At 35.1% G+C, this 23,317-nt stretch overlaps 1 protein-coding gene across 1 annotated transcript in view; it reads right to left on the reverse strand.

The window, feature by feature from the left end:
- Positions 1–1,058: 1,058 nt before the first annotated feature.
- Positions 1,059–23,317, reverse strand: part of SCN7A (sodium voltage-gated channel alpha subunit 7) — a 60,897-nt gene continuing 38,638 nt past the window's right edge. Inside the window, exons 17-24 of the mRNA XM_065880268.1 lie at positions 22,218–22,391; positions 18,868–18,975; positions 8,715–8,993; positions 7,888–7,945; positions 6,995–7,128; positions 5,369–5,473; positions 4,785–5,055; positions 1,059–2,113 (exon numbers count right to left, since the gene is read on the reverse strand). Coding sequence (XP_065736340.1) covers positions 1,059–2,113; positions 4,785–5,055; positions 5,369–5,473; positions 6,995–7,128; positions 7,888–7,945; positions 8,715–8,993; positions 18,868–18,975; positions 22,218–22,391 — 2,184 coding nt within the window. The remainder of the gene's footprint in view (positions 2,114–4,784; positions 5,056–5,368; positions 5,474–6,994; positions 7,129–7,887; positions 7,946–8,714; positions 8,994–18,867; positions 18,976–22,217; positions 22,392–23,317) is intronic.

Consider the following 23,317-nt stretch of genomic DNA (forward strand, 5'->3'; position numbering starts at 1 on the left):
AAAAGTACTACAAAGTGGCCACAGTTTCCCAACACGAAATGAGAAAAATTAGAAAGTGTAGGCTATAACTGTAGCTCCCTTTATGCTGATTGTTCTAGGAACTCATTCTCTTAAAGAGAGAATGGTCCTTAGCTGGAACTAGCCAAAAAGCTGAGAAACCAGGAATCCAAGAACAATGAAACAACATTAATTCACAAACCAAAAATAAATAAAACCAAAACAATCAAAAACAAAACCTAGGCTCTAATCAATCTTTTTCAAAAGTGGTTTGAATCAGCCCAAGAGTCTCTTTGATTAATCTCAGAGACACTTTCTAAGAACTGCCTTTCCTCTTCCCCTGATTGGCATTGGTCTAGGCAAGTTTATGATTTAATGGCCTGTAGCATTGTACTATTTTTTTTTTTTTGCGGTATGCGGGCCTCTCACTGCTGTGGCCTCTCCCGATGCGGAGCGCAGGCTCGGCGGCCTTGGCCCACAGGCCCAGCCGCTCCGCGGCATGTGGGATCCTCCCGGACTGGGGCACGAACCCATGTCCCCTGCATCGGCAGGCGGACTCCCAACCACTGCGCCACCAGGGAAGCCCTGTACTATTTTTTTAAATACCATCCCACTTTAAGAAAGTACTTGGTTATTTGTAATTAAGTCCCATTAGTAGTGACTTGAATCCCATCAAGTTAAAGTAGACATAAAATGTATAAGTAAGCTCCTTTGGCTACTAATTTCTGCTACTACCTCCCCCAACCCTCCAGAAGAAGCACACACCATATAAGCCATATAGAGAAAACAAGTATTGGATTATTAAACAACAGTTTTAGCCCAATTTAACTCTGCAGTAATAGCAAGGGGTTGTCTTGGTCAGACTGAATATACAGGGGTAAAAGTGAATTGGACGTGGGATCTTGTGAGCACAAGCTTATCTTCCATGGGTTGTAAACAATTGATTTTTAAGTGAAATCTTTAGTTTCTCTGATCTTTGCTTTTATTTCTGATCTAAACTTTTAACATTTGGGGAATATGTAAAGAAGGTGAAAAGGTAGTGAGTGGGATTAGATCTGGCTTTAAATGGTTGACTTTCCCTCAGTTTTGTCAAAATATGAACCTTCTTTGATAGCCTGAACTTCCACGTCCCCATCTATCATATGAATATCTGATGTTTTCTTGTCATTTTGCCTCAAACGGTAACTTTTATAAGCACGCTGAATGATGGTTGCTGAGACTACCTCTTGTTTTCGTTTCAGAGTAGTTGTAATTGGCTCATATGTGACTTTAAAAGGGTTGGCTAACATAAATCCAGATTCCATCTCTGAAAGAACTTTCTCCATGCTTACATCTTGACTCATAACTCGCTTTGTTAAAGCGAGTAGGATGTCAAGGCAATGAACTCGGTCCCCGACAGCCATGGGAAGATCCATGGCAACGATCTGGCCCTTGTTTGGTTTTGCCATGAAAAGAGGAGGATGAAGAGCAGCTGCAAAATCTGAAAGCTTGCTAGAGTCTATATACTGGGTTCTATCAGGATCAAACCTCTTCCATACCTGAAAAAATTTCCTAAAATCATCTTCACTCAATGTCTTGGCTTTTTTTTTAGAAGCAATATTTAAAAACTCCATGACAACAACAATGTACATGTTTACAATGATCAGCCATGATATGAGGATGTAACTGACAAAATAAACAATCCCAACAAAGGGGTTACCACAGTCTCCTCTAACCTGAGTCCCAGGGTTAATTTTATCAGGATCACAGTCAGACCATTTACTGTTGAAAATTGCATTGAGCATCCCGTCCCAACCAGCAAATATTGTAACTTGGAAAAGACAGAGCATACTGCTGCCAAAGGTTTCAAAGTTGGACACATCATTAATTCCAGCTTCCTTTTTAACATAGGCAAAATTGTACATTCCAAAGATGGCGTAGATGAACATGATCAGGAAGATGAGGAGACCGATGTTCAACAATGCGGGGAGGGACAGCACCAAAGGAAGCAGCAGATCATGGAACACCTTTGGTCCTTTCTCAGGACGCAGGATGTGGATGATCCGTGAGAGAAGTATCAGTTGCACAAGGGAAGGAGGTACAAGGTAATATCCCACCATCAGAGGCAGAAATAGTCCTTGGTGTAGGAAAAGATAAAGCAGGCAATACAATTATTTAGAGGAATATAAATTATTTTACATTTCTTTGGTTTTCTTCTATATGTTAAGGTAATTAATCTTTCCCGTATAACATTTAGCACATATTGAAAGTCTGGGTTAGCCAAATACTAATTGTGGCAATGCTCAGAGTGTCTAACAAAATTTGGAAGATAATTATTTCTACCATCATTTTCAGAGTATTACAGATCAAGCACTTCTGGAGTCACAGATGGCATGAATTCATAATATAGGACAGTAGTCATATTTTTTTTTCCTGATTGCAGTTAGATCAAGAAATTTAATTCGACCCAACCTTTATTGGATACCTCATAAAGGTGTCAAGAAAATATGCGGAGATGAGTGACATGACTCCTATCCTCAAAGACCCTATAATCTAGGGAGTAGAGGTAGATATTTAAACTAACTATAATGCAAGGCAGAAAGACCTAGTGGATAAACATAGTTTAAAAAATATTTTGTATTCAGTGATCACAGATTATAATTTGATTTATTGACTTCATAAATAGTATCTGGGACCTTAGGAGCTTTAAATGTGAATTGAATAAATGAGTCTTCGCCAAGAACTTTTCTTTCTGGCAATGGTGGGAGGATGATGGCACTATGAGAGGGAGATATATAACTATAGAGCAAGGTGAAATTATAATTACCATAAAAAATGTAAGGGATGCTCTCTGAAAGTACTGGAGAGGGTGTGGTTCATCCTGAGTTGAGAAGGTGGAGAAGGGGAAAATCCCATGAAACTTCTAAATGAGATGGTATGTTTGCTGAATCTGGAAGGATCATGTCTCACATTTCTGTTAATTTGGTCACTGCCAATGATGGCATTCTCTCTGACGTTCTATCTTACATATACCCTCATTTCCACAGTGCTTTAGTGAACTTTCTACTCTGACTCAAATTTTCATTTCTCCTCAATCTCTCAAACCTTTCCATTATGCAGGAGGTTTCCCTACTTAATTACAAACACATTTTTACTTCTTCATCACTAAATTTTCTTCACTTCCTTTCTTATCTAAAATCTGACTCTATCTTGAGGACACTATTCCCCTTGCAACACTCTCAAACACAGATAACTCACTCTTTCCCATTCCACATTTCTCAGGGTAGAAAGATGGAACAAGCAAGCATCTTTCCCTCTTTCCAATGTGTTTTTCAGATACTTTTCCTTCACATTAATTTTATAAACAAAAAAGAAATTTTTGAGTTTGTGGACCATGACATTCAACTATACCATCTCCTACCATTCCTTGGTTCTATGATCTATTCATTCTCCCTCAATCATATTCATTGGAGACTTTGGTACATGGCTCACTGTCACCCTTTCCACCCCAGCACCTACCATCAACAACCCATTGAAAGGCTAGCCCTCCAGTATTTGGCTTTCTTAAATTTTAATAATCTCCATCATTTTACTGTAGACACACCCATCTATGGCCACATTCTGCACCCAGGATACCTGACCTTCTGAGATCTCAAATTCAAACATCTTTATCTCGGACTGCAATTTCCTCTCCTTCTAGATGTCTGATTCAGTAACTCTCATTTCAATCTCATGGGGCTCTTTAATTCTGTTTTCCTCTGTTTTCTTCCTATCAGCCCTTTGCTGACTTTACATACTTTTCTAGCAAGCTTCTTGTACTTGTCTATCAATATTAGCTGCACTGCTTCTACTACCAGCTGATGAATGAATTTTCTGGGAGCACAACTGAGCAGTTTATCTACATTTTTCACTACTGACTGCATAGAATAGTACTTGACAATAACATTAAATATTGTTTCTACTCTTATGGAGATAACTTTCTAGTATGTGTCTTATGGGAGGCAGACAATAAACAAACTTTTCTCTGCCTAAAACACTTTTATCTTAGATTCTTGGCTACCTCCTTATCCAATGGGTCTCTATTTAGATTTTTGCTTCTTCCGTGAAGTTTTCTCTGATCTCTGCTTACTGATTAGGTGCTCCTCGCTCTGTTGTGCTGTTGTGGCACCCCATGCTTCTTCCCTTATCATAACCTTAATAGCACAACATTAACATGTACTGTTTAATTATCTGCATCCCTTGATAGATTATAAACTATGTATATACAGGAATTATGCCTACTTTGTTTGTAACTGAACTCTTTGCACACAGCATAATATATATTCACAAAGAGGGTAATCAAGTATATTTGTTAAATAAAGGACTGGGATCTCCAGAGTAAGAGAAAACTTGTAACAAATTCATTAAACCCTAAAACTCTAGTGTTGTGAAAGTAGCAAACAGTTTTAGAGCTTAGAGGAAAGGGAACAATAATGAGTTTGAAAGGTTATAGCATGCTAAGACATAAAGATCCTTCTAGTGTTATCTTAGAAAAATAATGTATGTGATATACTGATATAATTAAGCATTTATCTGGTGGTCTGTGAAGTAAAGTCTATGTATTAATTCAGAAAGTATTTTTAATATCTTATATCTGTCAGGCATGTGTACATGTATGAATGTAAAAATGTAAGGCATTCCTGCTGGAAATAAAAAGGATCTCTACCTGTTTTGCTTATTAAGAGACTATATCTCAGGAGATGTTTACTCGAAGAGCTTGCCTGAATTAATATTATTACAAATGAAAATTTGACTAAACAAAATCTTACCTGTAATAGAGAAAACAACCACCATAAAATCAAAAACATTCCATCCATTGGTGAAATAGTTATAATGGAAAACGATGAGCTTTAGTACACATTCTCCAGTGTACAGTGTAACAAAAACTGAGTTAATCCAGTAGACAGCAATGTCAATTTTGGGGTTCTGTTCATCACTTTGTATCATAATGGTTATTGCTTGGAAAAATATAAGAACCATGATGATGACATTAAAAACTTGATTTGTTATCAAGTCAAAGACAAATCCTTGGAACTTGTTCTGTGTGTAAAGAAAAAAGGTGTAATATTTTTATTAATAAGATATTTATACAGACATATTGTCTTTAGATTTACAGCTTCCCTCCCAGCATAAATAGGAAAATAACTGAAGACGGTTTTTACCAAGCAGTAACTATAGCACAGAGTAAAAGCAAACAGAAAGACCATCAAAAGCTCTTTCAAAGACTATATTTTAAAAATTTTGTCAAAAGCATTTGTTGTTAAGAATTTTAAAAACACATCTTCATTTGTAAGAGAGAATATATAAAGGAAACTTTTTCAGAACTTAAAAAAAAATCTAGATATTTCCTTACTCCTGGGCGAGGTACTGGTTTTTGAGAGACTTCACACATCAGCTTCTTCAGTGCATGGTATTGTTTCTTCTGTTTTACTGTTATAAAGATATTTGAGCCTCCCAGGTAAATAAATGAAAGAAAAAGATATTAAAATCATATTTAATCCAAATTTCATCTTACATTAATATGCGTTTTCGAAAGCTTGGCAACTATTGATTTAATCCTTTAAAAAAGGATTAACTGCAATGAACTAAATCAAGTTTAAACATGTCTGACCTTCTGCACAAAAATTCATACAAAACAGAGTATACACTGGAAATGATTGATAATTATCTTTTGATGAACTTTCCTGTGGGTAGTCAACCGTATTTTAACTTTTTAGTTACTGAGGCCGACCTCTTGTTAGAGACAAAGGAGAAACAGCAGAGGATATCTGGAAAGGTGACTAAGAAAAGTTGAACTAAAAAGCTAAAGGTAAAGCTGGTTTGTACCTTTTAATAATCAGGAAAAAATATAATTGGTCATATATGTGTTTTTATATGTTCATACGTTACTTAATTTTCCAAATACTATTAGAAGATACTTTTCACTATTATTCAAAAAGCACCATTGCTTACCTCTTCATTGAACCTTCTAGGGATTATTCATCTTTGTGTTTCTAGTGCTAATTTCAGTATCTTATACAGAATATGCAAAGTGAATAAGAGGTGAACATTTAATGTGTTAATCTAGGAATTAGGAATTGTTACTGCCCATGGCAGGACTTGCTCACTTAAAATTGATAGGGGTCATCAGTTTGAAGTCCAGAATCCTAGGATATCATCCCATTAGGTTGAAATCCCTAGGAAGATGAAGCATCCAATCCAACGAATATTTCATTTGACCACTGATCTTTCTAATCCCATCTAATTAGTGCAGACTCAGAGTGGTTTGTTTACCAGATTCTGCATGTGGTTAAACTTTGATGACATGGCCAAAGATGGAATTTCAAGATTAAACTCTTCTTTTCTTTGATTTACTATAAGGCATTCCTACACCTAATAGAAAGTAGGGCCTGAGGTTAAAATAAGTGAACTTATATGACTTTTGAGACATTTGTATTAATAGAAGCCCTGAAGGGAGTCTTTGTGTGGAGACGGCACCAAACATGGGTTGTTCAATTCTGCCTCTGAATTCTCTCTTATTTGTTTCGAGCACTCCTATTTAGGTCATGTAGTTAGGATTTATGACTCTACTTCTAGCAGGAAAAGCTATTTCAACTGACAAAGATGTCTCTGCTGGTTATGACTCAAAGCTTTGAGTATATCAGAGAGTAAAAAAGTGTGGTTTATTTTTCTTGAACATCTTCAGATATTTGTGCAGATGCATAACAATGTTATTTTTCAGCATGTCATTATTTACAAACCTATATACAGAAACATTTGTAATTTTCAACCTTTAATCTTGTCTGTGCTTTTTTAAATATAGAAAACAATGTAAAAGTGAACATTTCAGCAATATCCATCAATCTGCAGGAACATCAATCATTTTTTTAAAGATAAGTACCAAATAAAAACAATATTAAACTGAATCCAAAACCAATTATTTGAAGCAGGACATTTTTTTCCCCTTGGACATTGATGAACAAAGAATATTTATACTTATCTTTACTTTATGTTTGTTGAAATTAGCAATAATAGCACCAATCAACATACTCAGAGGAAGAAATAATCCAATGATAATGAAGTCAATAAAGTAACAATACATGTAGATGTTGTCTTCAAAATTAGGCTGCATATCTACCTAAAAGTTAAGTTAAAAAATAAGCAAAATAAGGCAGAACATAGAGGATTTTTAGGGCAGTGAAAATACTCTGTATGATATTATAACGAAGGGTATATGTTATTATACATTTGTCTAAACCCATAGAATGTACAACACTGAGTGAACCCTATGAACTATGAACATTGGGTGATTATGATGTGTCAATGTAGGTTCGTCTTTGGTAAAAAATGTAGCACTGTGGTGAGGAATGTCAATAATGGGGAGGTGTGCATGTGTGAGAGCAGGGGTATATGGGAAATCTCTGTACCTCCCTCTCAATTTTGCTGTAGATCTAAAGTTTCTCTGAAAAAATTGTTTTTAAAAATAAAATAAAAAGTGAGAAAATAAGCAAAATATTTATACTGACCTTTTAAGACTTAGAAAATAATTTATGACAAAAAAAATACAACAGTGATACTTGAGGCAATATTTCCTCCTTGGTCTTTGGTGAAGAGATATCATGGCTTTTATTTGAATTTTAAAGTTTATTGCATTGGTTTAATCATTGTTATGATAATCCTTCAAATGGGTCTGTTTGGCCTCAACCATTGTATATAATCCTGGAAGGAGTTCATTGTTCATGAAATATTCAATCTGAAATGTATTTAATTTCTATCTAGCATAAGCATTTGCTTTTACCATGTTAATTACTCAATTATTGCTTGTGTCCTGTCCTTGAATTGCAAAAATGACTTTGTGTGAACCTTAACAGTGGCTCTAGGATTATATTGTACTTACACCAATAGAATCAACTGCTGAATTCATAATAGTGATCCATCCATTAAATGTGGCCTGTAAAAATGGCATGTATTTAATTTTTATGGAAATCTTATGCTTTGTGGCAAATAAAAATTAAAACTCAATCTGTTATTAATACAGTAAAGCATTTGATTAGTAAGGCTGACCACACTTCAATATACTGTGTAATTGAGATCTTTACCACTTTCATTTTTACATTTATACTGTCTATTAACAACTATTTAAAACTACTTAGCTTAATTGTAGTTAATAACTTAAAATATTTTAAGATAGTATTAATAAAAAGAGAGAGAGAGAGCACTGGTTAGATAGATAGATAAATGGTAAATAAATACATGCTGCCCAAGTGTCATAGTTAGTTGTAACTGCTATATATGTGCTTTACTATGACAGAGGTAAGACAGGAATTATTCACCACCTTATATCTGCTAGATATTGGGGGACCAAGTAGCCATTCCTCAAAGCACTAAGTAGAAACAAAATAGCAGTAATCTGAGTTAGATCAAAAGTTGTGAACCTATTATCTCATCAGTGGTGGAGGAAATAGCTTTGGCCAGTACCTGTCATTTCCTCCGTTAGTCCTACCTTTATTTCCACTTCCTTCTCCCAACAGAGCAAGGACTATATTTCACTTTTGTCTTTCTAAATGAGCTTAGTATAGTATGTCCCATAACATGTATCTACTAACTAATAATTGCTAAAATAATTTAAAACCAACTTTATTAAGCACCCACATTTTGTCCTTTATGTTCACATACAATATGAATGAACATGTAATTCACAAATTCAAACATGTACTTACTACTTGAAGCAGTGAAAGGAAACTGATTCCAACATTATCAAAGTTCAGTTTTGCATTCTCCCATGGCATGGATTCATTAAACACAAGGCTTTCACATTGGTTTCTATTCATGACTTCAGATATAGGAAACCTTTCTCCACTTGTTGGGTCAATGCATTCATAGAATGTGCCAGCAAATAAGTGTACTCCTATGATGCTAAAAGCCAGCCAGATCATAAGGCAGACCAGTAACACATTCAATGTGGGTAAAGTTGTTTTTACCAAAGCTCTCACTACCACCTGGCATATAAAAAACAAACATGTAAACTTTAGGTAAGAAATGTGAAAGTGTTTTAATTAAATTGGAAATATTAATTAATGTAATGGCATATTGAAATAACAACAAAAAAGGCCATCTTTAAAGATTTAATAGATCACATCTGGTAGTCGAATAACCTAAAAAACAAATTTCAATTAAAAATATACATTAAAGGCCATGAGCCTGCGCTCTAGTGTCAGCCTCAGCGCACCCCAAGTTACCTCACCACCCACACCTGCCCAGATGGTCCTGCTGCCTCCTGCCTGAGCAATTTCAGTGCTGGCTAATTAGATGATACCAGCCTTGGACTGCTGATCTTTCTGGAAAGTTTTAACTGTGGAGGAGAAAGGAAATGTCTTAGCTTTAGAAGATAGGCCTGCCTTGAGGGAGTGGCAGACAGGTTGAGGGGGCTGGATTTCTAAGAATTAGAGAGAGGCTGGAAGAATATAATAGGTCCTGAGGGCTTCTGAACCCCAACCAGGTCAGCCCAGCACAGCTTCACACAACACGACCCTTGGAAGGGAAGAAGCAAGGCCCTGGTTTATTAAATGTGAGGAGTAAAATGCCTGCAGTAGAACTAAAACAATCAGAGTGGTTGATGAAAGAAAGAGAGAGAGAGAAGAGAAGAAAAGAAGAGAAGAGAAGAGAAGAAATGAAAAGAAAAGAAAAGAGAAGAAAAGAAAGATTGAAATGTTCGAGTTTTAACAAGCTGCCACATGATAACCATGTGCTGGTCTTAAGATCACATTTTGAATACAGTGTGGCTGACAGGGTCGTGGTGCTCTGGCGGGGTGTCAGGCCTGAGCATTGGAAGTGGGAGAGCTAAGTTCAGGACAATGGACTACCAGAGACCTCCTGGCCCCATGTAATATCAGTTGGTGAGATGTCTCCCAAAGATCTCCATCTCAACGCTAAGACCCAGCTCCACTCAACGACCAGCAAGCTCCACTGCTGGACACCACATGCCAAACAACTAGCAAGACAGAAACACAACCCCACCCATTAGCAGAGAGGCTGCCTAAAATCATAATAAGTTCACAGAAACCCCAAAACACAACAACAGATGTGTTTCTGCCCACCAGAAAGACAAGATCCAGCCTCATCCACCAAAACACAGGCACCAGTTCCCTCCATCAGGAAGCCTACACAATCCACTGAACCAACCTCACCCACTTGGGGTAGACATCAAAAACAACAGGACCTACAAACCTGAACCCTGTGAAAAGGAGACCCCAAACACAGTAAGTTAAGCAAAATGAGAAGACAGAGAAATACTCAGCAGATGAAGGAGCAAAGTAAAAACCCACCAGACAAAACAAATGAAGAGGAAATAGGCAGTCTACCTGAAAAAGAATTCAGAGTAAAGATAGTAAAGATGATCCAAAATCTTGGAAATAGAATAGAGAAAATACAAGAAACGTTTAACAAGGACCTAGAAGAACTAAAGAGCAAACAAACAGTGATGAACAACACAATAAATGAAATTACAAATTCTCTAGAAAGAATCAATAGCAGAATCACTGAGGCAGAAGAATGGATAAGTAACCTGGAATATAAAATAGTGGAAATAACTACAGAGCAGAATAAAGAAAAAAGAATGAAAAGAATTGAGGACAGTCATGGATACTTCTGGGACAAAATTAAATGCACCAACATTTGAATTATAGGGGTCCTAGAAGAAGAAGAAAGAAAGAAAGTGACTGAGAAAATATTTGAAGAGATTATAGTTGAAAACTTCCTTAATACAGGGAACGAAATTGTCATTCAAGTCCAGAAAGTGCAGAGAGTACCATATAGGATAAATCCAAGGAGAAACATGCCAAGACACATATTAATCAAACTATCAAAAATTAAATACAGGGCTTCCCTGGTGGCGCACTGGTTGAGAGTCCGCCTGCCGATGCAGGGGACACAGGTTGGTGCCCTGGTCTGGGAAGATCCCACATGCCACGGAGTGGCTAGGCCCATGAGCCATGGCCGCTGAGCCTGCGCATCTGGAGCCTGTGCTCCACAACAGGAGAGGCCACAACAGTGAGAGGCCCGCATACCTCAAAAAAACAAAAAACAAACAAACAAACCCAAAACAATTAAGAAAATGGTAATAAGAACATACATATCAATAATTACCTTAAATGTAAAAGGATTAAATGCTCCAACCAAAAGACATAGGCTGGCTGAACGGATACAAAAACAAGACTTGTACATATGCTGTCTACAAGAGACCCACTTCAGACCTAGGGACACATACAGACTGAAAGTGAGGGGATGGAAAAAGATATTCCATGCAAATGGAAATCAAAAGAAAGCTGAAGTAGTAATTCTCATATCAGACAAAATAGACTTTAAAATAAAGACTATTCCAAGAGACAAAGAAGGACACTACATAATGATCAAGGGATCAATCCAAGAAGAAGATATAACAATTGTAAATACTTATGCACCCAACATAGGAGCACCTCAATATGCAAGGCAAATGCTAACAGCCATAAAAGGGGAAATCGACAGTAACACAATCATAGTAGGGGACTATAACACCCCACATTCACCAATGGACAGATCATCCAAAATGAAAATAAGGAAACACAAGCTTTAAATGAGACATTAAACAAGATAGACTTAATTGCTATTTATAGGATATTCCATCCAAAAACAATAGAATACACTTTCTTTTCAAGTGCTCATGGAACATTCTCCAGGATAGATCATATCTTGGGTCACATATCAAGCCTTGGTAAATTTAAGAAAATTGAAATCGTGTCAAGTATCTTTTCCAACCACAATGCTATGAGACTAGATATCAATTACAGGAAAAAAATACAAACACATGGAGGCTAAACAATAGAGTACTAAATAACCAAGAGATCAGTGAAGAAATCAAGAGGAAATCAAAAAATACCTATAAACAAATGACAATGAACACACAACAGCCCAAAACCTATGCGATGCAGCTAACGCAGTTCTAAGAGGGAAGTTTACAGCAATATAATCCTACTTCAAGAAACAAGAAAAATCTCAAATAAACAACTTAACCTTACAACTAAAGCAATTAGAGAAAGAAGAACAAAAAAACCCCAAAGTTAGCAGAAGGAAAGAAATCATAAAAATCAGCAGAAATAAATGAAAAAGAAATGAAGGACACAATGGCAAAGACCAATAAAACTTAAAGCTGGTTCTTTGAGAAGATAAACAAAATTGATAAACCATTAGCCAGACTCATCAAGAAAAAAGGGAAAAGACTCAAATCAGCAGAATTAGAAATGAAAAAGGACAAGTAACAACAGAAATACAAATGATCATAAGAGATTACTACAAGCAAATATATGTCAATAAAATGAACAACCTGGAAGAAATGGACAAATTCTTAGAAAAGCACAACCTTCCAAGACTCAACCAGGAAGAAATAGAAAATATGAAGAGACCAATCACAAGCATTGAAATTGAAACTGTTTAAAAATCTTCCAATAACCAAAGCCCAGGACCAGACAGTTTCACAGGCAAATTCTATCAAACATTTAGAGAAGAGCTAACAGCTATCCTTCTCAAAGTTTTCCAAAATATAGCAGAGGGAGGAACACTCCCAACTTCATTCTATGAGGCCACCATCACCCTGATACCAACACCAGACAAGGAAGTCACACACACAAAAAAAACCTACAGGCCAGTATCACTGATGAACATAGATGCAAAATTCCTCAACAAAACACTAGCAAACAGAATCCAACAGCACATTAAAGGGATCATACACCATGATGAAGTGGGGTTTATCCCAGGAATGCAAGGATTCTTCAATATACACAAATCAATCAATGTGACACGACATTAACAAACTGAAGGAGAAAAACAATATGATAATCTCAATGGATGCAGAAAAAATTTTCGACAAAATTCAACACCCATTTATGATGAAAATCCTCCAGAAAGTAGACATAGAGGGAACTTACCTCAACATAATAAAGGCCATTATATGACCAACCCACAGCAAACATTGTTTACAAAGGTGAAAAACTGGAAGCATTTCCTCTAAGTTCAGGAAAAAGACAATGTTGCCCACTCTCACCATTATTATTCAACGTTTTTGAAGTTTTAGCCACAGCAATCAAAGAATAAAAAGAAATAAAAGGGATTCAAATGGGAAAAGAAGAAGCAAAACTGTCACTGTTTGCAGGTGACATGATACTATACATAGAGAATCCTAAAGATGCTACCAGAAAACTTCTAGAGCTAATCAATGAATTTGGTAAAGTAGCAGGATACCAAATTAATGCACAGAAATCTCTTTCATTCCTATACACTAATGATGAAAAATCTGAAAGAGAAATTACAGAAACACTCCCATTTACCATTGCAACGAAAAGATAAAATACCTAGGAATAAACCTACCTAAGGAGACAAAAGACCTGTATGCAGAAAACTATAGATGTCAATGAAAGAAATTAAAGATGGTACAAACAGATGGAGAGATATACTATGTTGTTGGATTGGAAGAATCAAGATTGTGAAAATGACTCCACTACCCAAAGCAATCTACAGATTCACTGCAAACACTATCAAACTACCATTGGCATTTTTCACAGAATGAGAACAAAAAACTTCACAATTTGTATGGAAACACAAAAGACCCCGAACAGCCAAAGCAATCTTGAGAAACAAAAATGGAGCTGGAGGAATCAGGCTCCCAGATTTCAGACTATACTACAAAGTTACTGTAATCAAGACAGTATTGTACTGGCTCAAAAACAGAAATATAGATCAATGGGACAGGGTAGAAAGCCCAGAGATAATCCCACGCACATAGGGTCACCTTATCTTTGATAAAGGAGTCAAGAATATACAATGGAGCAAAGACAGCCTCTTCAATAAGTGGTGCTGAGAAAACTGGATAGCTACATGTAAAATAATGAAATTAGAACACTCCCTAACACCATACACAAAAATAAACTCAAAATGGATTAAAGACCTAAATGTAAGGCTGGATACTAAAACTCTTGGAGGAAAACATAGGCAGAACACTCTATGACATAAATCACAGCAAGATCCTTTTTGACCCACCTCCTAGAGAAACAGAAATAAAAACAAAAATAAACAAATGGGACCTAATGAAACAAAGTTTTTGCACAGCAAAGGAAACCATAAACAAGACAAAAGGCAACCCTCAGAATGGGAGAAAATATTTGCAAGTGAAGCAACTGACAAGGGATTAATCTCCAAAATATACAAGCAGCTCATGCAGCTCAATATCAAAAAAACAAACAACCCAATCCAAAAATGGGCAGAAGATCTAAATAGACATTTCTGCAAAGAAGGTACACAAATTGCCAACAAACACATGAAAGGATGCTCAACATCACTAATCATGAGAGAAATGCAAATCAAGACTACAATGAGGTATCACCTCACACCAATCAGAATGGCCATCATCAAAAATCTACAAACAATAAAGGCTGGAGAGGGTGTGGAGAAAAGGGCAACATCTTGCATTGTTGGTGGAATGTAAATTGATACAGCCACTATGGAGAACAGTATGGAAGTTCCTTAAAAAACTAAAAATAGAACTACCATAGGACCCAGCAATCCCACTACTGGGCATATACCCTGAGAAAACCACAATTCAAAAAAGAGTCATGTACTACAATGTTCATTGCAGCACCATTTACAATAGCCAGGACACGGAAGCAACTGAAGTGTCCATCGACAGATGAATGGATAAAGAAGATGTGGCACATATATACAATGGAATATTACTCAGCCATAAAAAGAAACGAAACTGCGTTATTTGTAGTGTGCTGGATGGACCTAGAGTCTGTCATACAGAGTGATGTAAGTCAGAAAGAGAAAAACAAATACCATACACTAACACATATATATGGAATCTAAAAAAAAAAAAAAAAAGTTTCTGATGAACCTAGGGGCAGGACAGGAATAAAGACATAGACATAGAGAACAGACTTGAGGACACGGGGAGGGGTAAGGGTAAGCTGGGACAAAGTGAGAGAGTGGCATGGACATATATACACTACCAAATGTAAAATAGATAGCTAATGGGAAGCAGCCGCAGAGCACAGGGAGGTCAGCTCGGTGCTTTGTGACCACCTAGAGGGGTGGGATAGAGAAGGTGGGAGGGAGGTTGAAGAGGGAGGAGATATGGGGATATATTTATGCATATAGCTGATTCACTTTGTTATAAAGCAGAAACTAACACACCATTGTAAAGCAATTATACTCCAATAAAGATGTTAAAATATATATATATTAAAAATCCAGATATTCTCAAAATTTTTGTACTAAAAATATTAAAAGACAACAGGGCTGATTGGTATAAATACTAGAATACATAATTATTTCACTTATTTAACTCGTTTTTCCATTTTCTCTATTGTGCCAGAAATGGGCAAGACAACTGAACCTGTGTATATGTATGAGATTATTTAGAAAGCATATAAAATGAGAGTGAAATAAGCCTGGATCTAATCTTGGGGATTCTAACTTCAGGGAGGATTAGCCTATAAAGGAGATGGTGAAGAAGTGGAGGGAAAATAAGAGGAAGACCAAGAGATTGTAGAGATTGTACATTCTTGAAGCCAAGGCAAGAGATTGTGTCAAGAAACACTGAATGTGCAGCTGTGCCTCTCAAAATCATAGATCTCCTCTCTGAACCACTGTCTCTAGTGACCTACTCCAGAGTGGGACATTTGGGAAATGAATCTACCACCTAAACTTAAATATAACAATAATCTATGATCACGGTCTCCATTTCCTCAGTTCCTTCATTCTTTAAATATTATTGATACATTCAGAATTTTATTCTTATCAGTCCACTAAAGCTGTTATGGTGAATGTAAAACAGTGGCTATACCCAATAAAATATTTTCAATCTTTGCTACCTCTTTATCTTTCCTTTATCATTTATACTTTGACTCCTTTTCCCCAACCTCATTTCTCTCTCTCTCTTTTTTTCCCTGAGGGACCCTTCTGTTTTCTACCATTCTAACCTTCCCTTCCCTCAGCCATTACTGGATACGGAGCCTTGTGCCTATACTTTCTTTCTTATATTCCTTAGATTTCTGTCCTTGAATTAATATTTTGATTTTTAATTATGCTTTTAATTACATTCAGTTTTACTTCTAAAACTAAGTCACAGATCCTTTGTTGACATTTAGATACTTTGAAAGGCCCACTGATGCTTCTGATGAAAAAAATGCTATGTCTATTAGAAAATACACACAAATGTAAGAATAAAAGCAATAGATATGGTTGAAACAAATATTTAAATAGTAAGAGCACCTGAAGCTTATTAAATACATAAAACATTAATTTTGTAATCACTTAGCTTCCTTATATACTCAGTTAATTCAGCTACAGAACTTCCAGAGGATGAGATGAAGATTAAGATCTGGATCTGACCTTGACCTAAACATAATTATTTACCTGACCTCGAATTGTCCATGGCTACTGTCTCATTGCCGTTCTAATTAATGAATGGCATCAAATAGTACAGCACTTGATTTCTGAGAGGCAGCTTCCCTAGCAAATCGCTTCCTACTTTTCTGTGAATCAAGGGCAGAAAACTTGCTGATTTTGACACTTTTTTTTCCTCTTTGTATCTAAATTTATTAGGAAAAAGAAACGCTGATATTATGCCAGAACGTTTTTTAAAATAAGGAAAAGTAGTCTAGTTACATTCATTATCTAATTTCTGTGTGTTAGTGTATATCTGTACGTGTTTTGCTTTATTTATGTATAATTTACAAAAATTGTGTAAATTTAAGATGTACAAGGTGATGTCCTGATATATGTATAAATTGTGAAATGATTCCTACAATCAAGCTAATTAACACATCCGTCACTTCACATAATTATCTTTTCGGGTATGTGGTGAGAAACATTTAAGATCTACTCTCTTAGAAAATTTCGAGTATACAATGCAGTATTACTAACTGTAGTCACCATACTGTACACTAGATCCCCAGAACTTATTCATCTTATAAATGAAAGTTTGGACCCTTTGATCAACATTTCTCCATTTCCCTTACCCACAGCCCTTATGTTTTAATAGGCCATGTGTAGTTTATAGCCCTAGAATATACTATGAAATTATCTTATCACTAAACTGAATTTATGCTAGAAATTTGGCTGTATTGTCATTCCTGAATCTTACAGATCTTTTCAATCATTTTCTCCTTTTCAGCTTATTTTCCTCCTTATTTTGGTTTAAAAGCACTGGGGAATATCACCACCTTGTGGACTTCCATAACGTTGTTAATAAAGTGTTTCGTAAGTCATAATGTAAATTACAATTAATATTCAAAATTTTTGTTTTCTAGGTGTATGATAACTGGAATTTTTCTGTATTTGCTACATGATCAAATGTTTCTTTCCCAACATTAGCACATCAAATGTATTTGGAGAATAGGTTGACCAGTCACAGATTCATATTAATTACAAAAATATTGTCAATCATGCATTTGCATATATATTAAAATATAATTAACATACTTAAAACATATACACATATATACACAACTGTGTATCACATAATCATATTATATTGAATCATAAAAAGATGGTACTATTAAAATTTTGGAAGTATGTTTTAGGTAAAACACATTTTTTAAATTACTTATATTTCTGTTTAGATTTATAATAATCACTCAAATTTTGAAATAAAAATAAATATCTATTTTTTTGTTTTTGTTTTTTTTTTTTTTTTTTTTTTTGCGGTACGCGGGCCTCTCACTGTTGTGGCCTCTCCCGTTGCGGAGCACAGGCTCCGGACACGCAGGCTCCGGACGCGCAGGCTCAGTGGCCATGGCTCACGGGCCCAGCTGCTCTGCAGCATGTGGGATCTTCCCGGACCAGGGCACGAACCCGTGTCCCCTGCATCGGCAGGCGGACTCTCAACCACTGCGCCACCAGGGAAGCCCTAAATATCTATTTTTTAACCAAGTGGAAGGAATTTAAGTATTGAGTTTCTTAATGAATGGCAGTTTAAATGTAACATACAATGTATCAACTATAAAAACAATTCAGCTTAAACATAAATAAGTTTCTTATTGCTTCCACCTACATTGGATATATGATATTCCATAGTATTAGTCAAAGAGGCAGGCTAATGTTAAATAATCCATGTAAATGACAAATGCAAGGAATATAAATGTATGATTACAAAATAAAAGGTAAAATACTACTCTCCCATTTCTGCATATAATTGATCACTGTATAGCTATATAATTATACTAATTGTGGTGGTCATAGACTCTGTTTTTTCTTCTAGGTTGAGTCATATGGGACTTCCATTATAGGCCCAAAGATTGAACATTGGCCATTTTATATGGTGCAACCTATTAGTTTCCCTCACATTGTTCAGAAGAAGTTTTAACATGGGAGTGAGAGAGAGAAGACTGGCAAGAATTCGTAATTTGTGATGTGTGACTTAAAAGTGAATTTATTTTAAAACTCAAACTGTTATTTCATTTGGTAAATTAATAAGTGTGTATGATGTCCTTATAATTTTAAAAAGTTAGCTAACTGATCAACATTTCATTTTCTATCAGTTATATTTTTAACATGGACATCATTTCATTAATACTTCTATGTATCAGTGGGTTATTACTTTTTTCTCTCTCAACTATTAATTTTTTGCTTATCTTTATTAGTTTTCATATCTTATGAGCAATAAAGGCCTAAAATGTTAATAAGCATAACTAATAAACCTTTCTTCTGTATTTTTAATTAGTAATATGTAAGACTTTTGTATTAATATTGTTAAAGATACAAATGTGAAGACAACATGATTGCTAATTTATGGAGATCTTAAATCTTAAATAAAAACCTATAGATTAGAAACTTTTCTCTTACCTTCATTCTTTCAAATTGAGATAGAACTCTGAGTGCTCGAAGGAATTTAATGGAAATAAGTGGTTTTAATTCTTCCTGAGATTTGCCTATTAAGCTAAGACAAAACACCTGGGTATATCAAAAAAGTGAATAGAATTTAATTTTAACTTTAATCAAAACAATGTGTAAAAAACTTTTATTATGGAAAAGATACAGTCAAAGCCTACTAAGAAATTTATGAAATATTTTAATATACATTTCAATATATCTTAATGATGACCTACAGAAAGATATAAGAAAATCATTCTGTGTTAAAATCACTTAAAGAAAGATAAAACTATTTTCTGGTAATAGGAATATATGCTATCAAGATAAACAAAAGTTTGTATATTTGAGATTCTTTATGGTCAAGGCTTAATATTTATATCCACTTTTTATTTTTAAATTAAATTAAGAATCAGTTACATGATTATTTGCAATATAGTAATAGTACACAATGTATTCATTAAAACAAAATTCAGAATATATTTACATATGAATCTAAATATGAAGATGGTTAAGATGATATAAAAAATAGGATTTCAGAGAAGAGGCATAAAGAAGGAAATGAATACTGTTAAGTCCAAGTACTAATTACCAAAAAATATAGCAAGATTCTAAGGTGATTTTTTAAACTAAACATATATGTACAAATATGATTCAAATTCTAAAAAATTAACGGAGATTGAGCAAGGTGGTATAGTTATGATTAACTTTTGTTGTACCTTCATATTTTCTGTATTTTCAAGGCAATATAAATGAAAAAAATTACTCTCTTTTACCCCATGCTAAAGAGATTATCTTGAAGTGGACTTTGAAGTAAGGGTATCATTTATATAAGCATGGAGGGATGTGGACTCAAAAGAACAATACAAGGAAACAGGAAGGTGGGTTGCAGGTGTAGTATGGTTTGGTTGAAGTAGAAGGTTAATTGCAAGAATTAATTTAGAAGACAAAGGTCAGATATTGTAAGTCATTATTTAAAGACTGAGAAGCTTCAATCATTGTTTATAGAATAGGGAGACATTTGTGCATTCAACAAAAATTATTGAGCACCTAATATGTGACATGAATTGTTCTAGGATAACAATTGTATAGGATAAGAAGAGAACCAAACTGAGAAACTATTTTGCCTTAATGGAGCTTATCTTTCAGTAAGCAAAATCAGTGAGTAAATTATATTGGGCTGGCCAAAAGGTTTGTTTGGTTTTTTCGGTAAGATGGCTCTAGTAGCACTTAGTTGTCTTTAACTTCATTTGAAACAATTTTATTAGATTGTATTGTGACAGCGGTCATATCTGTGTGCATTTTTTAAAAACTTATCAAAATTGGTGAATTTTTGTGTAACCATTTTAATATTGAAGATGGAAAAAAAGAAGCAACAGTTTCAGCATATTATGCTTTCTTATTTCAAGAAAGGTAAAAACGCAACTGAAATGCAAAAAAAGATTTAGCAGTTTTTGAAGAAGGTGCTGTGACTGGTCAAATGTGTCAAAAGTGTTTTGAGTGCTGGAGATTTCTCGCTGGATGATGCTTCATGGTTGGGTAGACCAGATGAAGTTGATAGTGTCAAATTGAGACATTAATTGAGAACAATCAGCGTTATACCATGTGGGAGATAGCTGGCATACTCAAAATATCCAAATCAAACACTGAAAATCATTTGCACCAGCTTGGTTATGTGAATCACTTTGATGTTTGGGTTCCACATAAGTTAAGCGAAAAAAACCTTCTTGACCGTATTTCTGCATGCGATTCTCTACTTAAATGTAATGAAGACATTCTGTTTTTTAAAAAAAATTGTGACAGACGATGAAAAGTGGCTACTGTACAATAACGTGGAATGGAGGAGATCGTGGGGCAAGTGAAATGAACCACCACCAACCACACCAAAGGCCAGTCTTCATCCAAAGAAGGTGATGTTGTGTATATGGTGGGATTGGAAGGGAGTCCTCTATTATGAGCTCCTTCTGAGAAACGAAACGATTAATTCCAACAAGTACTCCTCCCAATTAGACCAACTGAAAGCAGCACTCAGCAAAAAGCATCCGGAATTAGTCAACAAAAAACGCATAATCTTCCATGAGTTTAATGCAAGACCACACAGACAAAAACTATTATGGTTTGGCTGGGAAGTTCTGATTCATCCGCTATATTCACCAGACACTGCAACTTTGGATTTCCATTTATTTTGGTCTTTACAAAATTCTCTTAATGGAAAATATTTCAGTTCCCTGGAAGACTGTAAAAGGCACCTAGAACAGTTCTTTGCTCAAAAAGATAAAACGTTTTGGGAAGATGAAATTATGAAGTTGGCTGAAAAACGGCAGAAAGTAGTGGAACAGAAGGGTGAATATGTTGTTCAATAAAGTTCTTGGTGAAAATGAAAAATGTGTCTTTTATTTTTACTTAAAACCGAAGGAACTTTTTGGCCAACCCCATATAATATTAATAGGAAATGAAGAAAGCAGAGAAAGCACAAAGGAGTATTGTAGTGGTTGCAGTTTTAAATATGGTAATGCATAAAGACCTAACTTCAACACTTTCTTTTCAGCAGACATAAATGAGGTAAGCCAGCAAAAATTTCAGGTGGAAGGAAGAATAAGTGCAAAGGCACTAAGATAGAAGTAATTTTGGCATGGTTTTTGAACTTCAAGAATTCCGGTGCTGGTGGAGCAGTATATAGACCAGGATGGGGGAAAGGGGGAGTAGCAGGACATAAGACTGGATCATGTAGAGACTTGTAGACCTTTGATTGCAAAGACTGTAGCTTTTACTATGAGTGAGGGGTGTTTATTGGAGGATTTCAAGAAAAGTGACTTGAGCTGAGTTTCATTTTACAACAGTACAACATATGTGGTTGCTATGTGGAGAGTAGAACAAAGGCGTGCAGTGGTGGAAGCAAGGATCTCAGCTTGGAATCTACTGCAGTGATACAAATGGGCAGTTCTGGTAGCTTGGATCAGTGTGGTACTGGTGAAGGTTATGATAAGTAGTCTAATTTTAAATGTATGATTTAAAGGTAGAACCAATCTAAATATTTTAGAATGCTGATATTTTCAAGATATTCTGCAATAAGGCTATTCTAATTAGCAGCAGGTTTATAGGCAATGATTAGAAGAATCAGGAGTTAAGTACTGAACTGTTAAAATTTTAGAATGAAAAGAAAAGGATGGATGTGAAACATTACATATGAAGAAATATGGGATGTTGGTGACTGAAAATGTATATAGAGAGGGAAAAGAAAGACATAAGTAAATGGAAGAGTAAGTCAGAGTAAAGAAGGAAGAGTAAATCAAATAGCCTTTCAATTTTTTCTTTAAAATACGTACAATAACAACCATGAAGTCTAGTTGGTACCAGCCATTAGTGAAATAGGCTTTAAAACCGTATGCCATCCACTTTAGAAGCATTTCCAGAATAAAGATGTAAGTGAAGATCATGTCAGCATATTCTAATAAGATTTTAATGGTCTTCCTCTGATCAATATATATATCTTCAAAAGCCTGTGGGTAAAAAATTTAAGGATTAGTGTACATGTAATTTCTATAAGCTCTTTTGGCACAGAGGGGAATGAAATCCCATCTCTAGATGGTGAGCATTGTCATAGGTTGTAGTCTCAAGGGCTTGTTCACTTGGTTTGGATTTATTCACACAATCCACATCTGTTTTCTGATCCCATGCCTGTAGCAGACATCATTCATTGATTCCAGAACCTCCAAATTGTGTTCTAATTAGTGATCTGAAAAGCCTCTCTCAAATCAATTAATCAAACTCAAGAGGTGGAATCTTTAGTCACATCTGACCTGGTTCTTGTCTCTAATTCCACATAGCCATCTCATAGATATATGCTATTGAGATTAAAGGAGCAGAGATAAACAAACAAAGAAACAAAACCCCCCAAACCTGCGTTTTCAGAAATCCATGCTGCTATTACATGAAAAAGTCACAGAGCTTGTCAGATCAACCATTGGAAACACATGAATATGAGATAAAATTATAATGTTTTTCTAAAGTTTCTTGGTTTTAATAGATCAACCTCAATTTTAATGTGAAGGAAGCAAATTCTGATAATGTCATTCAAAGCAATTTCATAGTATTTTTTATCACTGTAAAAAAGGCAATAAAATATCAATAACCTCAGGCAGACTTGTTTCAAAGTGTATTTGAGGTCAAAGATTAAACAAGGATGAAAATAATCTTTGGTAAATAGTGGTGTGACTCTTAAAAACCTATTAAATAAAAGTAAATATAAAATAAGAGAATTGCTGACTCAATTGAACGAATTATGGAGTAAAAGTGTTTATAAAAGCAGATTATAAATATTATCCAAAGTTATTTTAAATGACTTTATTCATTACATGTATTTACTTACTAAATAGGTATATAATGTGAAATAATATAAAAAGATATACAGAAGTCTCTATTTCAA

This window comes from Phocoena phocoena, chromosome 7, assembly GCF_963924675.1.
Source record: "Phocoena phocoena chromosome 7, mPhoPho1.1, whole genome shotgun sequence".
Classification (NCBI taxonomy): Eukaryota; Metazoa; Chordata; class Mammalia; order Artiodactyla; family Phocoenidae; genus Phocoena; species Phocoena phocoena.